Here is a 24,840-nt window from a genome sequence, read left to right as displayed (position 1 = left end):
CGGTTCGAACGGGGATCTGGGAAGCCAGAAGGCTGCACCAGGCTCTGGTCTTATCTGGCAAAGTTTCTACAGCTGGATGCCCTTCCTAACACCATAGATGTCACCAAATGTAATAGAGGAACCTACATTCCTAAAGTGTCTAATACAATTTTTCTTAGTTCTAACAAATACATTTTTAATCTAACAAACAAGAGAAAGAGCTCTCAATACATATTGTAGAATATATAACTGATGATCCACTCTGTTACTGATCAAAGTTTTCACTGAATACAATCCTTCAGCTATCCATTGATGTTGCTTAGTGTTGTCTCATTTATAACATCATAGGAGAGGATGAGAAAATATACCAGATTATAACAATAAAAATATACAATGGCATTTAATGCATGGATGTCTGAGTATTTAAAAAAAATACTTGGTGTAACATATCTGTTTTGATTTCATATAACTGAGACTGCAAATAGGTACACTGCATGTAAAAAGACAACAACTAAAAGTATTGGCAACAGGAAGGGGATACATGGCTATAAAATACCACCTCAGAAAAACCACCCAACCTATAACAGTGTAGAAAAAGAGAACATAAAACACAACTGAAGTTATTGGCCCTTATAATAAGGAGTGAAAAATAAACCGTAGTAAACCACTTGTTATATGAAAGGGGCTATGAAAGAGTAGTTGTAGTAAAAATTAAAGTCACAATTTTAAATAATTCTATTGAGACTTGTTCTCTATATGATTTTAAGTTTTGAGGTAATCCTTTTTATTAAGTTTGTTCTCTCTCTCATGAAGCACTGCTTAAATTATAGATTGCAATATTTATGGAGATGTTTTATAAATTCTTCTAAAAAAATCTACCAATCAACATTGAACTGGTGATTTATTTTGGCAATTGTCTTAAAAATAGGCTAAAGAGGGTGACATGACTTGCTAGAAATAACAGCCAAATATCTCTCAAAGTACAACTTGGTGTCTTAAAAACAGGAAGGACATTAAATAATGTCACTTTAGACATCCCTAAAAAGATGGGATAGTTGTAACTTGAATGCCATTGATACTAATTCTGCTTAATTATGGCTAACCTAGGGCTAAAGACAACAACTACTGTCTTTAGAATGGACATATTTGGCAATGTTGTCCAAAGTAGACTGTGTCTGATAAAAAAGTCAGGCTAATCATGGCTGGACTGCCTCTAATCATAAGTCTGCTTTCTGCTTACTAATATTCATTTTAGAACTGAACAACAACGATTTGAAGGAGCTAGAAATAGCAATCAAATCTCCCTTAAATACTGTTCCAGGACTTAGATAAAACAGTCCTAAATACTCCAAAGGCTGGACAGATCACACATCTGCTTGAACAGGATTGCATTTGGAGTAAATGATAAACACCAATAGTTTCCCCTTCATATGAAAAATGCAGACTGTAAAAAGCATTTTTGTTAATGAAACATTGAGTTGAGAGAACTCTTTTAATCTTACAAGGAACATGACAACCTTACTAGTGCTGGTGCCTTGATAAAATGTACTTCTGTAAAGTGGTTGGTGAATAAGTGGAGACAACGTAGGGTTGAGACAATGGTTTAGTCTTGTCTCATTGAGAACATGACAACCTCATCAGTGCTGGTGCCCTGATGTACCCAATATGTTCTGTAAAGTGGTTGACAAATAAATGGAGACAACATAAGACTGAGAGGATCTTTAGTCTTGTCAAGGACATGACTCACTAGTGGTGGTACCATGGAAAAAAAAAGGCACACAGTGTACTGTAAAGTAGTTGGTATAGACTATTCAGTGATAGAAACGAAGCCAAAAAAACAAAATATATGAGTGTGATGTGGTCTTTTGACCCATCTATGTGGGCAGTAACTCTAAATAGAACTGACTCAGACCACAAACAACCCCAGCCCATGCCATCCTTGAAAGAGAATGTAAAATGATGATGATGATGTGTGTTAAATGAAAGAAACCAAGATTGGCTTTGGAAGGAAAAATTGAGTACGACCTGTTGGGTGTGTAATACTAATCAGAGAAGGAAAGATAATAAACACAAGCATAGAGGAGCAGTCAGACCAAGCATAAAAGAGGAGTGAGTAGAAGCATGGAGAAAGCAGAGTGAGTACATTAGACTGCACAGAAGACAAGATGTAGAATTTAATATGACAAAGGGACAATGTACTGAATATCTGGACAGTCCATGTTATTATGGTAATTCGTGAATGTTAAAAACGATGATGATGACAATAACAACATTGACAACAACAACTATAACTTACCTCTAATTTTGTTTTCTGTAGCTTGGTAGTGGACTTGAACACCATTTGGATGGATTTGTTTGATATTGTCTGAAGGTCTGTTACCTATTTTTAAACACAAGACTTCGTAAGTTCCATCAAACTTTTATTTGAAGTCTATTTCTGTTTTATACTCAAGTCAAACCAAAATAATCCACAGAATGAATAAATAATAAGATACTAACACTATAGTAATTATTAAGTATTTCTCTATGTCAGAAATCTCTTTAAACATATTTTTGTGAGAATTAATTCCTCAAAGATTAAATAATTCTGTAATTCAGGTATCTACAATGTTGTTTTAGAATTGGTACATCAGAGTGATGTTTACTCAAACTGAGTGAGTATAATACCTATTTTTTCCTAAAATATATTAAGGATTGAAATCATTGCTTTTAGATATATAACCTAACCTTTCTAACTACTTAAGTAATGTAAAGAGCTGCCTGTATTGAGTTAAATTATTTTTAATCACAGGAGATATTTTAATAGGTAATGGTTATCTCAGAAAAAGTATCAAAGTTATGAATTGGTTCTCTGTAGAAATCTTTAAATATATTATTTACTCTCACATTTTTCTTTTTTTATCTGGATTAATTTCCCTGCATCTACTCACTAGTGAAATTATGTGACCTAATAGTTATAATTTTGGACTCTAGATCATTAAGTCTTGGGTTCAATTCTCAAACTGGATGGCACTTTATGCCCTTGAGGATGACACTTCATTTTATATTATTACAGTACATTAAGTTGAAAATGAGTACCTGAGACATTTGGGGGTTAACCCTGTGGTACTGGCATCCCATTCAGGAGTGTGCAGTCTTATTCACTCAACCTAAATGCCTTAAAGATCCAGATAAATTCCAACTGTACAAGCATGAATGCTCAGAGCAGACCCTTAATTTAACTAAATAATGTCATTATACTTCAATCCAAATCAATTGTCTCTGGTATATCTTGACTATAATTCTTTTAAAAGACTTTTCCCATTTTTTTAAAAAAGAAAAAAAGAACCCATGATGCTGCAACATCTAATTGTTTTTTCCTTCATAAAAGTTCCAAGGCCCTGTGACTATGTAATAAATCAATACCATTGGTATAATTAATCTATAAATGTTAAATTTAATTATGAATAAGACTGTATTTAGTGACAGCCTTTTTTTAAAAGGCAACATCTTAATTCACTTGTATATTATAAGTTATACTAGTTTCATACATTCTCCAAATTTTTCCATGGTGTTGCTTCAGTAAAACATGCATGCATCCAAAGCAAATGACAATTTTAAAAAAGTAAAACAGTAAACTTTTCTTTCAATAGAAACTCCTATATTGATATTAACAGAAGTTTCAAGGATTAGAATTAATAATTAGCAAATCTTACACATATTCAGAACTTGCATCTTATATCCTATTCATAACTTGAATCATTTGAGGAATTGTTACTCAAGAATTTCCACCTAAAGAATTCTTATCAAAGTCTATTCTATTCAAAGAATTGTTACTTAAACCTGCTCTACCTGAAGAATCCTCATCCCAGCCTACTCTATCTGAAGAATCATTAACCCCAGTTTGCTCTACCTGAAAGACTCATCACTCCAGGCTGTTCTGTCTGAAGAGTAGACATCTCAGCTAGCTCCACCTAAAGAATAATCACCCTCAGAGTACTCTATTTGAAGAATCTTTGCTCTAAGCTGAAGAATTTTCACCCTAGCCTGCCCACTTGAAGAACTGTCTCCCCAACCTGCCCTACATAAAGAATTTTCATCCCCATTTATTCCACTTGAAGAATAGTCATTCCAGCTTGCTCCACCTAAAAAACTGTTAGCCCAGCCTGCTCTTCTCAAAGAATTGTTAACCACTTTTCTATCTGAAGAATCAAACCCTTTGTACCATTAGGATAAAGCAAATCTATTCTTTTAAGCTATGTATCATAACTGCGAATGTTTAAAGAAAAGAATAAAAATAATGACCAGTGTCTTCTAAAATTAAGGTGAAACAACAATAATTATGATATTACAAGACATTATCTATATATATGGTCTGATCAATAAGTATCTGGACTGTTGCTACAGTAATAAAACTAAAGCAAGCAGAATGAAGCCGCTTGGCACAGATTGACCTTAAACTCTGCTGTGCATGTGCACTAAGTTTTAATGTCCTAGCTCATGCTGTTTACAGCAGTGCTTGGAAGGAACGTGTGTTGCATTTGATCATCGCATTGACCATGACAGAGAAAGTTGAGCAGAGAATCTGCATCAAATTCTGCCAAAAGCTTGGTGATACCTGCTCAGAAGCCAATGCAAAGTTTTCAAAAAGTTGTCATCATTCTCAACACAATAAAGGAGATCGTGTGCAACTGAAACCTGAGTGTCTTTTTAGTCAGCTGAAAGCAGTTTTGCCACAAACTTGGCAGACACTCATCTCATACCCAAATCTTCAGTGATAATGGACTGAACTGAACCATAACTAATCTGCACATCCTCTGATAACTCATAGATGATGATTCAAATATTTCTCCTCACAGCTGCATGCACATCTGCAAGGTTTTTCTCATTTCTGCTGGTTGCAGGTCTCCCAAAACATTCGTTAATATCAACATTTTTTCGACCATCTTAGAAACCTCTGGACCACTTGTACACTTGTGTGTGGCTCAAACACTCCTCTTCATACACTTTCTGCAACTTTATGTAGGCCTCTGAGCAGGTATTGCCATGACAACTTTCTCTGTCATGGTCACTGCAACGATCACATGCTACATACCTTCCTTCCAAGCACTGCTGTAAACAGTAGAAGTGTGCTAGAATGTTAAAACTTAGTGCACATGCACAGCTTCACTCTGCGTGCTTTAGCTTTGTTACTATGGCAACAGTCTGGATACTTATTAATCAGACCTTGTATTATGTGTTTTCTCATGGCTGTTTAACCCTAGGTCAACCCTGATCAAGCAGATCTATGATCAAAGGCATTCCAGCCATGACCATCTCCTTTTTCTCTTTATCTAGGACTACTCATCAAGAAATCCCTAGGGAATGATTTAAGGGAGATTTGTCTGTTGTTTCTAGTAAAGTGGCATAAAGATTTCTTTGAATGGTGGTAGTGGTGGTTGTAGTAGTTGTACTAGGGATAGTAGTTCTGGTATTATTGTTGATGGTATTGGTAGCTTTGGTGATGTTGGAGGTAAAGGTGATAATGGTCTTGGCATTAGTGATGATGTTGTTAGTGGTGGTGATGGTATTAGTAGCAGCGTTGTTGTTAGTAGTGGCAATGTTGTTAGTAGCATTGGTGCTGTTGGTGGAATGTGTCAAAGTTCTCACCCCACTTGAAAAATTAATCACCCTAGAGACTGTTATCTGAAGTATCACTACCCCAGAATATCCCAGCTGAAAAATTGTTATCCCAGTCAGCTCCAGCTGAAGAATCATGACTGTCCTAAAGCTATGCAGGTGACAATTTTTCAGGTGATCTAATAAATTAAATATCATTTAGCGTTTTGTTTTAAAGTTTTACTTACCGTTTCCAAGATTATGCAGATCCTGGTTTACTCTTCCATTATCTGAAAAATACAAACATTTGTTTTAAATTTTCCTCTAACATACGCATACACCAATTCAAGATTATAAAAAATGTACAACTCATGAAAGGATAACAAACAGATAAATAAACATTTACAATATAAAACCTGTAAATACTTTGGCATAATGTATAAATATTTAACCTTGAATAAAGATTAAGGTGTGCATAAAAAGATACACCATAATATGATACTAGTAGATATTATTAAAATGTATAGCACATTTCAGAAATTCCAGCTTTAAAAGTTATATAATAAAATCATAATTATATATTAAGAAAATGTACTATTTGTAATTTTTATTTGATGCAAGATGTCTTTTTTTTTATATTGAATAGAAATTTTAATTTTAAAAATGAATCTATTTGAAGTTTGATGAGATTTAATTAGGTTTTCTTGATTTTTGATGAAGTAAAAAGTAACTTGAAACAATTTCCCAAATTTTGATGACAAAAACAAAACAGCTTCGTAAATGGTATCATTAATTAATTAATAATTAAAAGCTGTAAATTAATAAATCATAGCAATAAATAAGGACTTTTATTAAACGTTCAAAATGTTGCTTTTCAATAAATTGGTATTTTAAAAATTAGTAAACAGAAAATTCTGATAGATGGGGAAAAAAACATAATAAAAATGTCAAATTGTTAAAACAAAAACAAAAAAGAAATAAAAGAAAATAAGAAAAGAAAAAAAAGAAAAATCAAATCTATGTTCCAGTGTGACATATTATAACAGATTTATGGTAAAGGGTGAAAACAATGAAGATAATACAATTAAAAACAGTAATATCTTATATGTGTGTTTAAGTGGGAGGTTACTTTTGAGGCAGTATTAGAAGCCCCTACCCTCCATAAGAATTAATAGAATTAAACTAATAATAATGTAGAGATAGGGAGGGGGAATTCTTCAAGAAATAAGAAACCTCATTGAGATATATCGTTTCATGAACAATACTTTTTCATCAGGCCAGTGTTGTTTTTTTAGACTTCATCACAAATCAACCCTTCCCCTCAAAATTGTTGGCCTTGTGTCTAAGTTGTCATTAATGGTGAACTGGCAGAATCAACAGCATGCTAGACAAAATGTTTCATGACATTTCTTCTGGCTTTACATTCTGAGTTTAAATTTTGCTGAGATCAACATTGCCTTTTATCCTTCTGGGGTCGATAAAACAAACTGCAGTTCAACACTACAAAGTTTCAGGCCTTGTGCCAATAATAGGAAGGTTAAGGTAGTGAGCAGGCAGAATCGTTAGAACACCAGACAAAATGCTAAGCAGCATTTCATCTGTCTTTACATTCTGAGTTCAAATTCCATCGAGGTTGACTTAGTCTTTCATTCTTCTGGAGTCAATGAAATAAGTACCAGTAGAGTACTGAGGTTGATGTAATCACTTAGCCCCCTCTCCCAAAATTTTAGACCGTGTGTCTACAGCAGAAAGGATTATTATTATTAAGATAGTGAAGTAACAGAAAAATATCAAATTAAATGTCTAATGGTATCCAAATCTGGTTCTGGGCACACTGAGTTCAAATCTTGCTGGTGTTGATTAAAATAAAAAGTCACACATTGAGAGTGATTAAATTGACTATGTCTTTCCCCACCCCCTTAATATAAGAAATCACTATTATTAAATATGCACTTAAAAAACAAGTAATAAAATAAATCAAAATACAAACAAAAATATAGGTTTTTCAGCCCAATGTTATGCTTAACAAAATCTAACTATAAATGCAATATTATATGTATATAGACATATGCATACACAAGTTAAAATCTGTCTTGAGACTGTAGGCCCACTAGGCTGGAGACTATCTTGGTTTCCATCACATTTAAGTGGCTGAGAATACAAGAATTCCCTCTGAATGCTACTGGAACACATTTTCAGCCAAGTAGACTGAAGTAATGTGAAATGAAGAGCCCTACTTAAGAAAACAATGTACCAACCGGTTTGGGTCGGATTCAGACTTACAACCCAAAGATTGTGAGACCAGCATCCTTACCACTAGGTCAAGCACCTTCACTTATATATGTATGTATATACAATTATTTTTTTAATAAGGTCAAAACAATGCAAGTTATAAAAGATAATACAGATTGATAGTCTGTACTTTTACATCATATTTCAATATTTGAGGGTTATGAATCCTTTCTTCAGGAAATGGTGTTTAGAGTTAAATTCTCTGCTGTGTAGTGTGTTCTCTGAAGATTTCCTAACTCCGAAATATTGAAATATAAGGTAAAAGTACAAACCATCGATCCGTATATATAACTTGCATTGATTTGGCTATATATAAACAAAAGTAATTAAAAACATTTATAAATATCAGACAATGCGTCATGTAAACTCTACTACTCAAAAGACATACAGCTTTTACATGCTTCAGTCATTAGACTGCAGCTGTGTTGGGGCACAATCTTGAGGAATTTTAGTTGAATGAATTCTCCCTAGTACTTATTTTTTTAAGCCTGGTACTTATTTTATCAGTCTCTTATATATATATATATATATATATAATTATTATTTGAGGGAATAAAATCCAAACTTACATGGAAAAAGAATTCAATTTAGAAATACTAGATCAAATTCCACACCTATTATATACATTATATTATTTTTGTAATTTACTTAATCTTTACTTTTTAATTGTTATTTTAATTTTAACTTTTCTATTATATGTAATTTTCTAGATGGTGTAATTTAATTATTAATTTTGAATTGATAAAAGGTGGTTTTTTTCTAATATTTTATATATATATATACACATACACACATATATACATAAATATAAGCATAATTAGCATATAAATTTGTTGTTTTGCATCACTCAGAGCAAGCCAGTTACTAAATATACTATTAATATATGAATATATGAAAAAGAATTTCATCAGAGTAGCAACATTTTGAGAAATTTGAAAGAACAACTTTTTGTCCTGAGTTTTTTTTTTAAAGAACATGAAAACTGAAAGAAAAAAATAGAAAAAGAAAAAAAGTATGAAAATAAATGATTGGGAAATTGTGACATTTGTAGAAATATTTGACTTCCCAAGAAATATTCAAGCAGTGAGACATATAAGAACACAGTAACAAAAGTGTTCAACTGAAACATGCAAACTAGTAGTGGTGGTTGTGGCAACAGAATTATAACAAAGTAATAAATGCAAATCAGGATTTGAACATAGAAAAACAAACACAAAATTGAGTTTATTTTCTGAAGAAAGTATTTTTTTTTTTTTTTGGTCTTTAATAAGAAATTATGTCTAAGAAAAAATGAATGTTAAATGAAATTTTGTGGATCCTATTATTCACAAAACTGAATTGTTTGCACATGTTTCTATCACAGATAGAAGCTTAATTGATTTAATTTCATACTAAGTAGTATGAAACAAAATAGCAGTAGCTAAATTAGAATGGTCAAGGTCTCCTGCAATGGAAATGATAACATTATTCTGGCAGTTTTATCCACTAATGATAAAGAATTATAAATTCCCAGAGTGAACATCCTTAAATTTGTACCTGAGTAAAATGTTTCCGTAAAACAGTAAATATTCCTTTTGTAATAAAAAAAAAAAAAGCACTCTCTCTCTCTCTATATATATATATATATATATATTAGAAATATTGAATTTCTAAATGTCTCAGAGAGACATGAGCAGTTGTGGGGTGATATAGTGGTTGTATACTGTCAACTCAACGTGACAGTCCCACTATATCGCCCCACCACCGCTCATGTCTCTCTGAGACAGTTAGAAATTCAATATTTCTAATTTTGCTGATCAGTGAATAAATTTCACTGAAAATATTATATATTTGCAAAGTGGTTGCAGCCATCTCAGCTAGCAGGATTTGCTACCCTGGACTGATGACGGGCAAGACCCAGAAACATGCATGTCTTCAGGTGCTAATCCTAGCTGGCAGGGGTGCTTGCCTCCCCTTTGCAAATATAAGGACACAGGAAATGTGTCAAAGCCGACAGGAAGCGTCGATGCTTCCTAGGGCTAAATAGCGGTGGTGTGATTCCTTTTACGGGACTGTCACGTTGAGTTGACAGTATACAACCTATATATATATATATATATATATATATATGGTTTGAAAAGGAAGCAATATTGTAGGTTGCAAAGAGAGATATATTTTTTCAACGCATAAATACTAAACAGTATATATAAAGGATAAAATCCTTTTTAAAAGCAGAAAAATTTACTGGCAAATTTTTCTGCTCTTAAAAAGGATTTTATCCTTTATACATACTGTTCAGTATTTACGTGCTGAAAAAAATATATCTTTCTACTTATATATATATTGTAATTATTACTTCTGAGGTTCCGCTTGCTATGAAACATATGTAGTCTGGATTCTATCTACTCCATTCTCTAATTTTGGACAGACAGACACACACACACACACACACACATATATATATATATAAGCAAATCGTCTGTATCATTGTTTAGCAAGAAACTGCAGAACCCTCATACATTGTCTAACAACAGGAGAGTCCATGATGTACACACACACACACATATATATACATAAACTCCACACACATAGACTATTTTTAGAAACTGATAAAGGAACCACTACATAGCTGATCAATATTTTTTATTGCTTAGACAGGAGGGAAGGCAGTGCCCATTATCCTTCCAGCGTTTCTGAGACTGGTGGGAGGGGGCAAACTATTATCACCGGACCTAAATGCTAAAGTCACACAGAAACCTGGTAATAGTGTTAAACCAGACAACAACTTAAGTTTGTATGCAAGTTGGCCGGTTAGAACAAATAGCAAACTACCACTAGGATGATTTCTATCCAATTTTTCTATGATTTAACCAGTCCATCATCCTAGCTTGGTGCTTTATCAACTGTGAAAGGGATGAAAAGCAAAGTTGACCTGGTAGGATTTATCTGCCAGAAATACCAGATAATTTACTATCTAGAAATACTAGATAAATCTCCTTCAAATCATAATCTATCACTTTGGGGAATATATTCTAGATATAAAAAACAAAATAGAGTGGTCACTACTGGAATAGCTTCGATCATGTATTGACTGATTAAGGTTGGCCTGGGTTAAACAACAACAATTACCACTATTTCTAATGGCTGAGAAATTTCAGATGTAAGAACTTAGACAAAAGGTATAGCTACCAAAGAAAATAGTTGTGTAAATAAAATGAAACAAGATAGAAATAAAATATTGCTAAAATCATCAATTTTAATGGAAAATATATTATCAAATGAATACAAACTCAGAGAAATATCAGTATAACTCAAGGAATATTATGAGAAGACAAATATGTAAAGCATAAAGACAATGATATTCAAGAAAAGTCAAGTCGAGCTAATCAGATAGAAAATATAACTAGACCATCACATCTAATACAAAAAAAGCATTGATTGTTTTGAAGTCAGTCAAAATGTGGTAGAATATAGTTAGATATTTGTTAGCTTTACATGTTTGTAATTTATTATAAAATTCAATTGGATTGGGACTTTAAGTTTCACCAGATGGCTTATTCACTATGTCAACTGACTACCTGAATTAACTATCAGGGAAAATTTAGAGCTCTTTAAAACTAAATTTATAAATTTGACTCTACTTTCAATACTGAGTTGTTATAAAACTTGCTATAAAATAATGTCCATAACCTTTTAAGATTCAGGTTACTTTGTCTAATGTATGCTTATTTATTCACATTGTTTTGAATTAATCATAAATAATTTTGTAGCTTCAAGAATTTGATGATGAGATTGGTTAGTTTTTAGACTGACATTTTAATTTAGGTGTAGAAGATCTTGCCAATTTGAACATAAAGCAGGTAGAACATTTTGGTTGGATATGACTGGTTTAAATACTAAAGGGTTAAATGAATACTTTAATAGTATTTTGTTTTAAAATATATAAATATGATATGGAAGATATTGAGTCATCGAAAGAACTTTGACAAACAAGAACAAAGCAAATTAAATAATCGATTAGTTAGTTGGATATTTAACCAACTGACAAATAATAAAAGAGTGAAATTGAACCAATGTGTGTGCTAATTATATTGGCTCCCTAGACCCAACAAAATCTTGATACAAATAACAGAAAAACAGCTTTACAAACAATATTTTCCCATGAAAATTCTGAATGTTTGAAAACAAATAAGAACAGATGGGAGAGTCAGCTAATTTCAAACAAAACAATTTTCTAAGATGTCTTTTAATCACATGATTAATATAAATTACATCCATCGGCTTAATAGTTACTTTTCCAGATAAATAATTATTGATCTCTGGTTATCTATGCTTGAAATTACAAGTAATATTGCAGAAGCCATATACTAATGTAATAAGATATAGACAAGACATGAAACAGATATAAAAACTGTATCCAATTTCTAACAATTGCGCAAAAAATCTACTTTGCATCCTTTTTTATAGATGATATTTAAATTATTTTACATAATAGAGATGCAGACGTGGCTGTGTGGATACACAGTTTGCTTCTTGACCATATGGTTTTTGGAGTTCTATCCAACTGCATGAAACCTCGGGCAATTGTCTTCTACTATAAACCCCAAAGTGACCAATACCTTGAACTGCAAGGAAGCCTGTTGTGTGTGTGTGTGTGTACATGTATGTTCGTATGTGTGTGCATAAATATTTATATTTCACAGCTTTACTTGTCACTGCTTGAGTGAAACTGATGTAATTCTTACATTTTCCATTGACAATACGTCCCACTGCTCTGCACTTTGCAAGATTAGTGGAATGAAAAAAATTAGGTAAAGGTTAGTGACAGAAAGGGCATCTGGCTGTAAAATGCTGCTTCATACTGACATGGAGAAGTGGTGGACATAAAACAGGGAAACAATACAGCGTAGTTTAGTATAAATTATCTCGATATTATTGAAAATATATGTGATCACAGAATTTTTAAAATTGCAATCTTTAATATTCACTACAGTGTCACCATGTAATTTTTCTTGTTAATTTAATAACTAGAATATGCAAATTTTCATACCTAGACACATACAATATTGTATAGGTATCTAGTGAGTGTACCACTTCAGTATACAAGGTGAAGTCTATGTTTCACTGATGAGGTTTGATAAAACCAAAACATATCCAGAGCTCTCTTTTATGTTTGTTGGAATGATCAAAATAATATTAGTCATAGACTAATATTATCTTTCCTTCACCACATAATTATTTCTGATTAGAATTTAGATGCTTACTACATTAAATATGTTAATACTACTTTGATTATTGTTTTTCATGCAAATGACCTCTCTAAGTATTTTCATTCAGTAATATGTTCTATAAAATATTCTTCAGAGTTAAGTGATCATTTATATAATTTATGCAGGAACTTTTGAAAGGCTATTTTTATAGAATATAATTTCATGTTGCATGTTTCTGAGTTCAATTCTTGTCAATGCATTTTCATTCCTTCCTCAAAGGTAACTAATTATTTTACAGCTTTGAACTTAAAAAATCTCACGTATAAAAACAAAATGCTTGGTGGTATTTGTCTGTCTTTACATTCTGAGTTCAAATGGTGCTAGGATTGACTTTGCCTTTCATCCTTTAGGGGTCAGTAAAATAAGTACCAGTTGAGCACCGGGGTCAATGTAATCAACTTAGCCCATCCCTCAAAAAAAAAATCAAGCCTTGTGCCTATAGTAGAAAGGATTATTATTAATGTCAGTGGGTCATTTAACTTAATAGTAAAGTAATCAGCTGGTACTCAAACTTGTATGAGTTTGACTGCCTTAGTCATCTGCTGGCAACTTTTTAAAGGCGGCGAGCTGGCAGAACCATTAGTGTGTCAGACAGAATGCTTAGCAGCATTTTGTCCATCTTCACATTCTGAGTTCAAACCCCAAAGTCGAGTTTGCTTTTCATCCTTTCAGGGTCTATAAAATAAGTAGAAGTTGAGCACTGGGGTCTTTGTAATGGACTTACCCCCTATCCTTGAAACTATGGGCTTTGTACCAAAATTTGAAATCAATATTTTAAGGCGGTGAGCTGGCAAAATCATTAGCATGCCAGGTAAAATGCTAAGTGGCATTTCTTCTGTCCTTAAGTTCTGAGTTCAAATTCTGCCATGGTTGACTTTCATCCTTTTGAGGTTGATAAATTAAGTACCAATGAGACACTGGGGTCAATGTAATCAATTAGTCCCTTCCCACCAAATTTCAGGCCTTATGCCTTTAGTAGAAAGGAGTATTATTATTATTATAGTTGTTGTTGTTGTTTCTAATATAAACACAAGGAGCTGATATTTTGTAGGGAGCATCTTAGCCCAGTATTTGACAGGCATTTTATTTTTGTTGCTCCTAGAAGGATGACAGGCAAAATTAATCCTGTCAAGACAACCATTGCATTTTGGAAGCTGAGAAATTTAAATGCCAGTCACGGACTGGGACCAATGTAGTTGACTTACTCCTGGTGCCACTCATTGTGTCTATATCAGAATCAATTATAAAGGGTGGTGGATTGAAAAACTTGTCAGAGTGTCAAAAAAAAAAAAGGTCTTGTGGTATTCATTCTGGTGTTTAATCTGATTTCCAAACCCATCAATTTCACTTTTCCTCTTTTCAGGGTCAATGAAGAAAATACCTTAAATATACAAGAGTAGGTTTGTTATAACTGACTTGTCTCCTATTCCAAATTTTAGGCTTTGTGCCTATTTGTCTTTAGAAACAATAATAATAATTATTATTAGTATCTTTCTATTTATTATTATTCTTAAAGAAGTAATCAGGCAGAATTGTTACAGCACTGGGCAAAATGCTTAACATCCTTTCATCCTTTTGGGGTCATTAACATAAGGACCAGTTGATTACTGGGGTTGAGGTAATCAACTTACTCCTCCCCCGAAATTACTGGCCTTGTTCCAAAATTTGAAACCATTATTATATTATTATTATTATTATTATTATTATTGAGCTGGCAGAATTGTTAGCATACTGGATGAAATGCTTAGCGGTATTTCGCCTGTGTCATTGTGTTCTGAGTTCAAATTCTGTTGACTTTGCCTTTCATCCGTTAAGGGTTGATGTAATTGACTAGCCCCCTCCCTACAAATTTCAGGCCTTGTGCCTTTATTCTCTTATTTGTTTCAGTCATTTGACTGTGGCCATGCTAGAGCACTGCCTTTAGTTGAACAAATCAACCCTCAGACTTATTCTTTGTAAGTCTGGTACTTATTCTGTTGGTCTCTTTTGCCGAATCGCTAGGTTAGTAGAAAGATTATTATTATTATTAAGGCAGTGAGCTGGCAGAATTTTTAGCATGCCGGATGAAATGTTTAGCAGTATTTCATCTGTCTTTATACTGTGAATTCAAATTCTACTGAAGTCAACTTTGCCACTCATTCTTTTGGGGTCAATGAAGTAAGTACCAGTTTAGCACTGAGGTCAATGCAGCCAACTAGTCCCCTCCCAAAAATTTCACGCTTTATGCCTATAGTGGAAAGGATTATTATTTGAGAATGGCCCAAATGAATGGGCCTACTCCAAGCATGCAGCTCTAGATCAACGTTAGATTAAGAAATGCGGGCACTTGCCCTAGAGGTTAGAGTGATCACAGTTTTTGTGGGGTTTTCTACAAGTAGCCCTTGGAAGTCTCCCTCTTTTAGAAGTTTTAATGGTTATGACTTTTATTGTTCTTTATTTATACATTCCAATGCCTCTCATTTTGTATTGTCCTGTACTGTCCCCAATCTTCTATATGAACCCTCAGTAGTTAATAAAGATTATTATTATTGTTGTTATTATTATTATTATTATTATTATTATTATTATCATTATCATTATTATTATTATTATTAAGGCAATGAGTTGGCAGAATTGTTAGCACATCACAAAAAAGGTATTTCTTCTGGTTCTTTACATTCTAAGTTCAAATCCCATGAAGGTCAACTTTTGGCTTTCATCCCTTTGGGGTTTGGGGTTCATAAAATAAAATACCCACCAAGTATTGTGTCAATGTAACTGGCTAGCCCCCTACTCCCAAAATTGCAGCCTTGTGCCAAACTTAGAAAGAATTCTTCTTCTTATTATTATTATTTTAGCTTTTTGTTAGTTTTTATTAAAGAAAAAAAATTGATGTAAGCTGAATTTTAAGACAAGTACGTTGTTTCAATAGGTAAAAAAAAAATACTTGCTAACAGAAGAACGTTGGCTACAAGAGGATATTTAAGATTAAAAAATAATATTGAAAACAAAAACGAGCAAGGTTTGGTATAAATAATAGATAGCAACACTGAAGAAACAGAAGCTAGGGTAGACACAAACCTGGAAACAAAACAAAATGTAGAATTGCTAATATTGGACTATTATTGGAATTCCTTCAGTTTTTCTTTCAACAAAAGGTTTTTACAAAATATAGAAAAATAAACATGCAACAAAAAAAAAGGACAGGCTACACGTGCATGTGTGTGCGAATATATGTATACATACACACACACATACATGTATATACATACATTTATATATACATAGATGCACATATACACACATGTATATATGTATATATATATACATATACACACACACACATATATACACATACAACACACTCACACACACATATGTGTGCGTGTATGTGAATGTAAGGAAGCAGCAGTGGGGTATAACAGAGGATCCTGTGCACATACATTATTATTAGGGGGGAAAGTGTTACAGTAAGTGTTCATACTTAGACTGGCAGGTTTCCAGCAAGAAGACCGATTGGAACATATAAAGGAGGTCAAGATGACCATATGATTCATTCCAGATGGTCTGAGTGCAGTTCTTAGGATAAATGATTTAGTTATTTGGAAAACCACTACGACAGGTGCTTTATGGAAGTTAAATTGAATAATTAAAATTAACAAAAAATATGGCAAATTTTTTTCAATTTGTTAGAAAAGAGAAATATCACTGTCCATGGGTTTTCAATATATATATTATATATATATATATTTAGAGGAATAAAAATATATACTTAATAACAACCACTTCAATGGTAGAGAGTGGTCAGATAAAGTTTAAAAAGACACCAACATAAAAACAATGACAAAAAAAAATACAGTTAGAAAACAACTTTCTAGACTTTTCCCAATGTGACAAAGAAGAAAATCTTATCACAACAAAAATTAATGCTATAATTTAGGAGCAGGGTGAAAAAAAAATTATGAATCTGAAATATGGAATAAGAGAAACAACAAAATGACCAAAACTTAAAGAAAATGGTTTAGAAAAGAATTTATAAGAGCAGACAATTAGACACTTGCATTTTTATTGAGGGCTCCCTCAAATGAGAAGAATAGGAGATCATCAATAATTTCTGATAACAATGCAATATGTGTGTGCATGTGTGTCTGCAGGCATGGTAGTGTGGTTACAATGTTCACTTTACAAGTATGTGCTTTCAATTAAGTCCACTCCATGTCACCTTGGGTGTTTTCTGATATAACTTCAGACTGAGCAATGGCTTTAGAGTAGAATTGCTAGATAAGAAGCCAGTCATGTGTGTGTGTGTGAGTATGTGAGTGTCATTTACATGTGTTATCACTAGTACCACCTGAGCAACAAAATAGTGTTTCTTTACACTTTTTAGTAATCAAAAGCCCCTTAGTTTCAGTGACATTGTTGCTTTTAACATGTGTGGACCAATGTAATGAAAATAGCTTATAGATAAGGGTTATCAACAGGAAACCGATAGAATAAGTACTGGGCTTACAACGAATAAGTCCCAGGGTCGATTTGCTCGACTAAAGGCGGTGCCCCGGCATGGCCGCAGTCAAATGACTGAAACAAGTAAAAGTAAAAGTAAAAAAAAAAGTAATTAATAGTTTCTGGTATTTAAGAATTCTGAGATAATGAATATTTTTAACCATTTTGTATACTATCAGAATATTACAGGCCTTTTCAATTATGATTAACTATTGAAATTCCTAGACAATAATTAAGATACAAATTTAAAGACCAAATATGTAAAAAAAAACAATGCCATGTAAACAGGCTAATCTGATGCTGGTAAACTATTTTAAAAAGAACTCATAATTTTCCTAGTGGGCCAACAATATCAAACACTATTTCAATATCATTATTGTAAAATTAATAATTATTACAAAAATGGTTAAACTTCATAACCTTTTTTAATAAATATCCATGAGGAAAACACATGGAAACAAAATAGAATGTATTGAAAGTTTCAAATCTGAATCAGTAACATGATTAATTTGATTTGTAATACCAGCATAAGACTACTAATTCAGAAGATAGGTATAGTCAATTAAATTAACCTCAGTGTTTTATTGATACTTTATTTTATTGAACTTGGAAGGATGAAAGTAAAGTTGACCTCAGTGGGATTTGAAATCAGAATACGAAGAACTACAAGTAAATACTGAAAAACACTAATCATTCTACTACTCTAATAGCCTGGTAACCAAACTACTTTGCATATTAACTAATTTATATGTGAACTAATTTATGTTAACTTTTGTTATTCAAATTAGTTTTGTTTCTAGTTTTACTTTCCAAGTCAATTGAAGAAGAAAACATAACTCAATGATAAATATAGATTTTTGGAAATTTCATGCAAAAGTCACTCTATAAAGGAGGTGGTATTTATTATTAGGTGCATGTAACCTTTAGCACATTGTAGGTGCATCATGTCATCATATGAGTTTTCTCCCCTGTAGTAACAGGGCAGTGGCAGAGAAAACAATTCTAGAGAAAATGCAGTGTGCTAAGGGTTAATAGTGAAATTGCTCAACATTAAGCTCATAGCAACAGCAAACTAGCTAAAACTATCCACAGAGAAACAAACAAAACATAGACACCAAATATTAGACACACATACATATGTAATATGAGAGTTTGAGTTATTTTAATTGGGAAATGAAACTTGCTATCAAATTCCTTTTACTGAGAATTTACCTCTCTGCTTGCACCCATCTTAAATTTGATATGATCATAGTTCACTAAAACTAAATTGAAATCTTTTGTGTGTAATGAATAAGAAACATTTTTGTATTTTATTATTGGTTAACCCTCCAAAACAGTCCTTATCCACTTACCCAGTCTTGCTGCTACATACATACCAATGTAAAAACACCTCCAGTCATTTCAAACCAACAAGGTCACTAGCCCTTCCATAGCCCTTGAAATTGGTGGAACTCTGACCACTTAGCTGATTTAAAGTATCATAGGGTTTATGGTGGTGGGTAGGAGTGATTAGGTAATGATAAATTGGTTTAGTATGTACAGAAATGGTAACAGAGTGAAAAATAAAAAGATACAATGGGTTAAAAATAATAAGCTATTACCTATCAAAAAATAGTTATTTAATATCATAATTAAAATAGAGTCCATGTTCCGTGCTGGCATGGATCCAACCCACACCAGCATAGAACATAGAAATTAAATGATGATGGTAATGATAATGATGATTCTTATAATATTCAATATGAAAAGAAAACAAATCCTATGCTAATATCTTCATGTCTAAACTTTAGTTACTTGTTGGCAAATTACATTTATTTGCGTTACATTTTCTTTTCATTTTATTTTAAAACATTCTTACCAAACTGGTTCAATAGTTGTACTGTGTCCTGAATTAAGATATTTTACTTTTAAATTTCATTAAAAATGAAGATGCTTTATTTCGATATGTATCATTTTGTTTCTATGTATGTCTTTTCTTATCCAGCAAAGCTATTTGTAAATATGTATCTAAAATTTCAACAAAAATAACTAAGTTAGAATTAGCCAGGTTTCAAATGCCGAAGAATATTCTGATGTAAAGGTGTTTTAGGGCAAACAGGACTGCTGGTAAATAAAATAAGAGGAAAACTAAAATAAACCAACTAAAATAAGAGTTGTAGCACACTGGTAATTAACATGCACAGTTACTGGCAATGCAAAATTAATTATCAACAAAATTTTGAATGTATTCCATCAGGTAAAAGTAAAACAAAACTGACTTCTGAATTATTCTAAGTTTCACAAAAGCTATTAATTTTAAACAAACACAAATGGATATAGTAAATAAAAACAAAATACAGAAACATGCAATGACGTATCATTGTATTTCAGTGGTTAATGAAGCTGAAGAAAACATTTACTAAGTAGAAATAGTTCATAATGAAAGTGAGTGTATTGCAGAATTAAAGGTTTTAGCAGAAAAATGTTTAGTGACAGAAGAGAGAGAAAATGTAATTTTTAAAGTTTGCTCCTTTTGAAATTTAAAAACTATAAAATTCAGCAGATGATAGTATGGAAGAAGTACATAGAATTTATTAATATTTCATAATTATAATATAATTCAGCAGTTAAAATATAGAATTTATAGATATTTTCCCATCACAAGATAATCAATAACTTATATGATCAGATTAATTTAATTATCCTATGTTATTTATAAAATAAGATGACAACCTAATAAAAATAAAGACAAGAAATTTCATGAAAAACTGTTACTAAATTGAGAAAGATTTTCCTCTTTTGATTACTCATATGAAGAAAAGTAACAGCTGAAAAATTCTAGTCGACATTCAGAAGCCAAGAAAAATGGTGTCATTAAAAGTGTCAATTATTTAAAACCCTAAATAACCATCAGGTTAGATTAAAAAACAAACAAACAAAATAAAACAAGTAATATGTAAACAAATGAAGTAACCAAAACTTAAAGAGAAAACATTGATATTTTATCAGTGGAAAGTGAGAAAATAAGACATTGATTTGTGAAGTCCTAATTTTGAAAAGGGAAGTCTCACAAATATTTGGCAGTATTTCGAGACTGTAAGGGAATTATATTTCCACAACTGTTATTTAATACTTTATAATAACTATACAACAAATGCTATAATAAGACATGGCAGTGTAATAAGTTTGCTTCCCAGCCACTTGGCTTTGGGTTCAGTCCTACTGTAAGGTACCTTCAAAAAGTGTCAGTGTCTTCTACTATAGCCCCAGGCTGACCAAAGCCTTGTGAGTGGATCTGGTAGACACAAACTGAAAGAAACCTGTCATGTGTGTGTGCGTGTGTGTGTGTGCACATGCATGCAGATGCATATATATGTATATATGTGTGTTACGATCTCCTTGCCATGACTTAATGCATTGGTTGTAAACAAAGGTCACTGTCATGCAAGCAGTGTCCTGCATTTGCAATCTTCCATGAAAACATGTCCGGTTATGGGAAATATTACCTTGCCTGGAAATAGGTAAGGATTGGCAACAGAAAGGGCAACTGGCCAAAGAAAATCTGCCTCAATACCTTCCATCTGACCCATGTGAGTATGGAAAAGTGTACATTATGATGATGATGGTGATGAAGATGATGTGTAAATAGTAGATGTGTAATTAGAAGACATAAAATTATTCAATGTTTTTTTTAACTACTGGCTTAATTGATAGAACCTCATTAACTTTTGCATCACTAATGCTACATTGTGTCTATGGTCAACACAACTCACACAGGTCAGCTTATTTAATTATAAAAAAGTGCATGGTGGACATAGTTAGTCTTACACAGGCATCAGGAACACAGACGGTAAATCTTAAGTGCAGAGCACAAATTCTTCAATGAGCCTGGAATAGGAAATGAGAAAGTGTATCCTCCTTTCAATGACTGCATGAAGATGAGGTCTCTAGTGAGGTTCCATTGAACAGCACCTGGGACAAGTATTAAATATTCTTCTCTTTCAGTGATGTACTCTCTCTTTTTACTTGTTTCAGTCATTTGACTGTGGCCATGCTGGAGCACTGCCTTTTAGTCAAGCAAATCGACCACAGGACTTATTCTTTGTAAGCTTAGTACTTATTCTATCAGTCTCATTTGCTGAACCGCTAAGTTACGGGGACGTAAACCCACCAGCATAGGTTGTCAAGTGATGTTGGGAGGGGGGGGGCAAACACAGACACACAAACACACACACACACACACACACATATATATATATATACACATATATATTACAGGCTTCTTTCAGTTTCCGTCTACCAAGTCCACTCACAAGACTTTGGTCGGCTTGACACTATAGTAGACACTTGCCCAAGGTGCTACACAGTGGAACTGAACCCGGAACCATGTGGTTGGTAAGCAAGCTACTTATCACACAGCCACTCCTACACCTATAGCTACTTACCACACAGCCACTCCTACGCCTATAGCTACTTACCACACAGCCACTCCTTACTGTCTATTTTTTTGTTTGGTCCTGCTCTACATTAATTTTTATATCCTCCATGGCCCACGCAATGTAAACTAAATAAACCCCAAAACCAATAATGAAATATGAATTTAATTAAAAAAAATAATAATTCTCACCTTTAGCCATAAACGATGAATACAAATATCAAATTAAGTAAAATTAAATAACACAATTATGATCAAACTCTTGAAACAATATTTTTCTAACAAATTATAGACCATGATTATGAAAAACTCATGTTACAATGTTGTCCTAAATATGCAAATGTCACTGTGACCCACTAAAAATTTTGTGCGGATCACATCTGGTTTATAGCTCATCTAATATATCACTGTTTTAATGTAACCCTGGAAGGCTATTAGAAGGATTGTTCCTGCTCTTGGGTCATAGAATTAATCTATCGGCTGGCTTACCTCCCCACCACCACCACCCTGACCTTGAGTGTCTTTAGTGGTGTCCATTCTGATGCAAACATTTGGGCCAGGTCTCCAGTCTGAAGAAAACTTCTTCCTTTCAATCTTGGAAGCCCTGAACAAAGTCATGTGCTGTCCCTCCCACACTGACTAAATCCTCAAAAAAAAAAATTTTTTTAACTGTTTCTTGAGAAATATATTTATAGAAATGTCAACTTGAAAGAGGTTAATGAGAAAAAGTTAAAAAATTATAGTAAGGGATTGATTACAGATTATTAAAATAATATATTTTTAAGGATGAAATAAATAATAAATATTTTTCATGCCAGAATAATTTTTCAAATATTAGAGACATAAGACAGTAAAATTTTCTTAATAATTCATATATAAATCCATTCTTGAAAGAGCCTATAATGTAACCAAAAAAAATACAAAACAAAAAAAAGTGAAATTTAGGAAATGATTATGAAGAACATATCACAAAAGAGCCAAACAACAACAAAAGTTCCTTTTAGCAGCTAAGATTTACAGTAAGACAAACTTTGTAAAAATTCTTCAAACATATTTTATAAAGGAAATCAAAATAAAACATGGAGTCTAAAACACCCAGTTTAATGGAAGACAGTGACAATCCTCTTTTCCAGCATTGTTTGGTACTATTCAAAATAAAAGGAATCAAATATAATGTATACATAAAAAAGAATTAATAGGAATCAATTAAATATATGTAAATGTTCTTTCTGCCAATCTAAGTATGATGTTTTTGAAGTAAAGAAGAAGAAAGAGAAGAAAGAGGTTAGAGCAGTTAGTACCTGGTGCATACTGATAACCTTGAGCTGTGTTGGCAGCCAAATTACTGTAGTCTGAATTTTGGTCTGTGTACATGTAATCATTGGGGTAGTCACCCCAATTGTAAGCCTGTGCTGTATTCTGGACATAGTTGACACCATCTTGGTTAATACCAGAATTTTGAGGTTGAAGAACAGGATAACCATTATTATAAGTAGCAGCTACCTTTTGTTGGTAAGCATAGTTATTTCCAGAATAACCATACAAGTTCTGTTTCTGAGGGAACTGACTATTGTCTGAGATATACTGACTGTCCATATAATTCTGGTTAGCAGTTTGATAGCGCTGTCTTGATCTTTGTGGTAACTGAACTTGATTATTAGCCCCAGGAAGCAACTCCTCTTGAGAATCACCATTGAGTCTATTGTAAGACTTTGGTTGGTTTATAGCAAACTTTTGATTTTCTTCAGCAATCAGACCAGATTGTTTATGTCCTGATCCTACAAAACCTTGATTATCAACTTGGTTTATGCCTAATTGCTGGTGTTGGTTTGGGTAATTTGATATGAAATTTCTATTGCCAACATACTGAGGGTTCACATCAGGATGTTTTTGATATTGTGATAGCTGATTTTGATTCCATATTCTATTTGAAGAAGCTGAATTTGCTCTGTGTCTGTCAGTCTCTCGTGATGAAGGCTGAATTATATCTTCACCGAGAGAGAGTTTCTTTGAATTTCCATCATTTTCTTGAAGTAAATCCTTAGAGCCATCACTTTTAACCCAACCTTGATTGATGTTGGTGTTATGATTAGAAAATTGTTGTCCTTTACCTCTCTGAGCAACAGGTGGATTTGAAGTTGCAAATTCTTTTGGATTGAGTAATGCTTCTTTTGGTTTGTCCTTTTTTATCATAGTTTCAGTATTATACTTAGCTATTGGTAACTGACCTTTCTGTTTTAATAGTTTATTACTGCTTTCATCATGCCGAGATACACTAGGACCGACTGGTTTCAATTTTATCTTTCTGAACTTATCAGTAGGCATTTTCTTGGGATTAGCATCCACTTGGTAAAGAATTTCATTTTGCCTTCCATCTTTGAATGCTGAACAAATCATCGAAAAATTTCAGGTTAATGCCAAGATAAATAAACAAGACATTTGTTAAACTATAAGTACCGTCTTTGCTTCAAAGCAGCAAAACAATTTCAAATAACACTGAATAACTCTTCGCAATTGACAAAACTGTATGCTTTTATTTTAATAGAAGTACAAAGAAAAAATATTACCACAAAATGAACATTCAGAAATATAATTTAGAAATTAATATTGATAAAACTCAAAATAATTTAGCATTTCACAGAGGATAATTCATAAACAATTTTGAAATAAATCATTTTAAAGTGATATGAACCATTTTATGGTATTAGATTTCTTTTCATTTTCATTTTATTTTCTAATCTTAAGAGACAAAACACATCTAACATCTACTATGAATTCAATCTCTAAAACAACCTTCAGAGTTTTATAAAAAGTGTTTTAAAAATAAAGGGTTGTTTTAAATACAAA

The 24,840-nt window shown here is 32.6% G+C and overlaps 1 protein-coding gene across 2 annotated transcripts in view; it reads right to left on the bottom strand.

Annotated features, from left to right (window-relative positions):
• Positions 1-24,840, bottom strand: part of LOC115213543 — a 58,116-nt gene that overhangs the window by 9,963 nt on the left and 23,313 nt on the right. The window contains exons 5-7 of one of the 2 annotated variants that reach the window (XM_029782575.2): positions 23,295-24,377; positions 5,805-5,846; positions 2,276-2,359 (exon numbers count right to left, since the gene is read on the bottom strand). In XM_029782575.2, coding sequence (XP_029638435.1) covers positions 2,276-2,359; positions 5,805-5,846; positions 23,295-24,377 — 1,209 coding nt within the window. The remainder of the gene's footprint in view (positions 1-2,275; positions 2,360-5,804; positions 5,847-23,294; positions 24,378-24,840) is intronic. The other variant, XM_029782576.2, reaches the window with a different exon arrangement.

The sequence above is a fragment of the Octopus sinensis genome, linkage group LG6 (genome assembly GCF_006345805.1).
Source record: "Octopus sinensis linkage group LG6, ASM634580v1, whole genome shotgun sequence".
In the NCBI taxonomy this organism is placed as follows: Eukaryota; Metazoa; Mollusca; class Cephalopoda; order Octopoda; family Octopodidae; genus Octopus; species Octopus sinensis.
The sequence above is the reverse complement of the archived record's forward strand: the minus strand, read 5'-3'. Positions and strand labels throughout refer to the sequence as shown.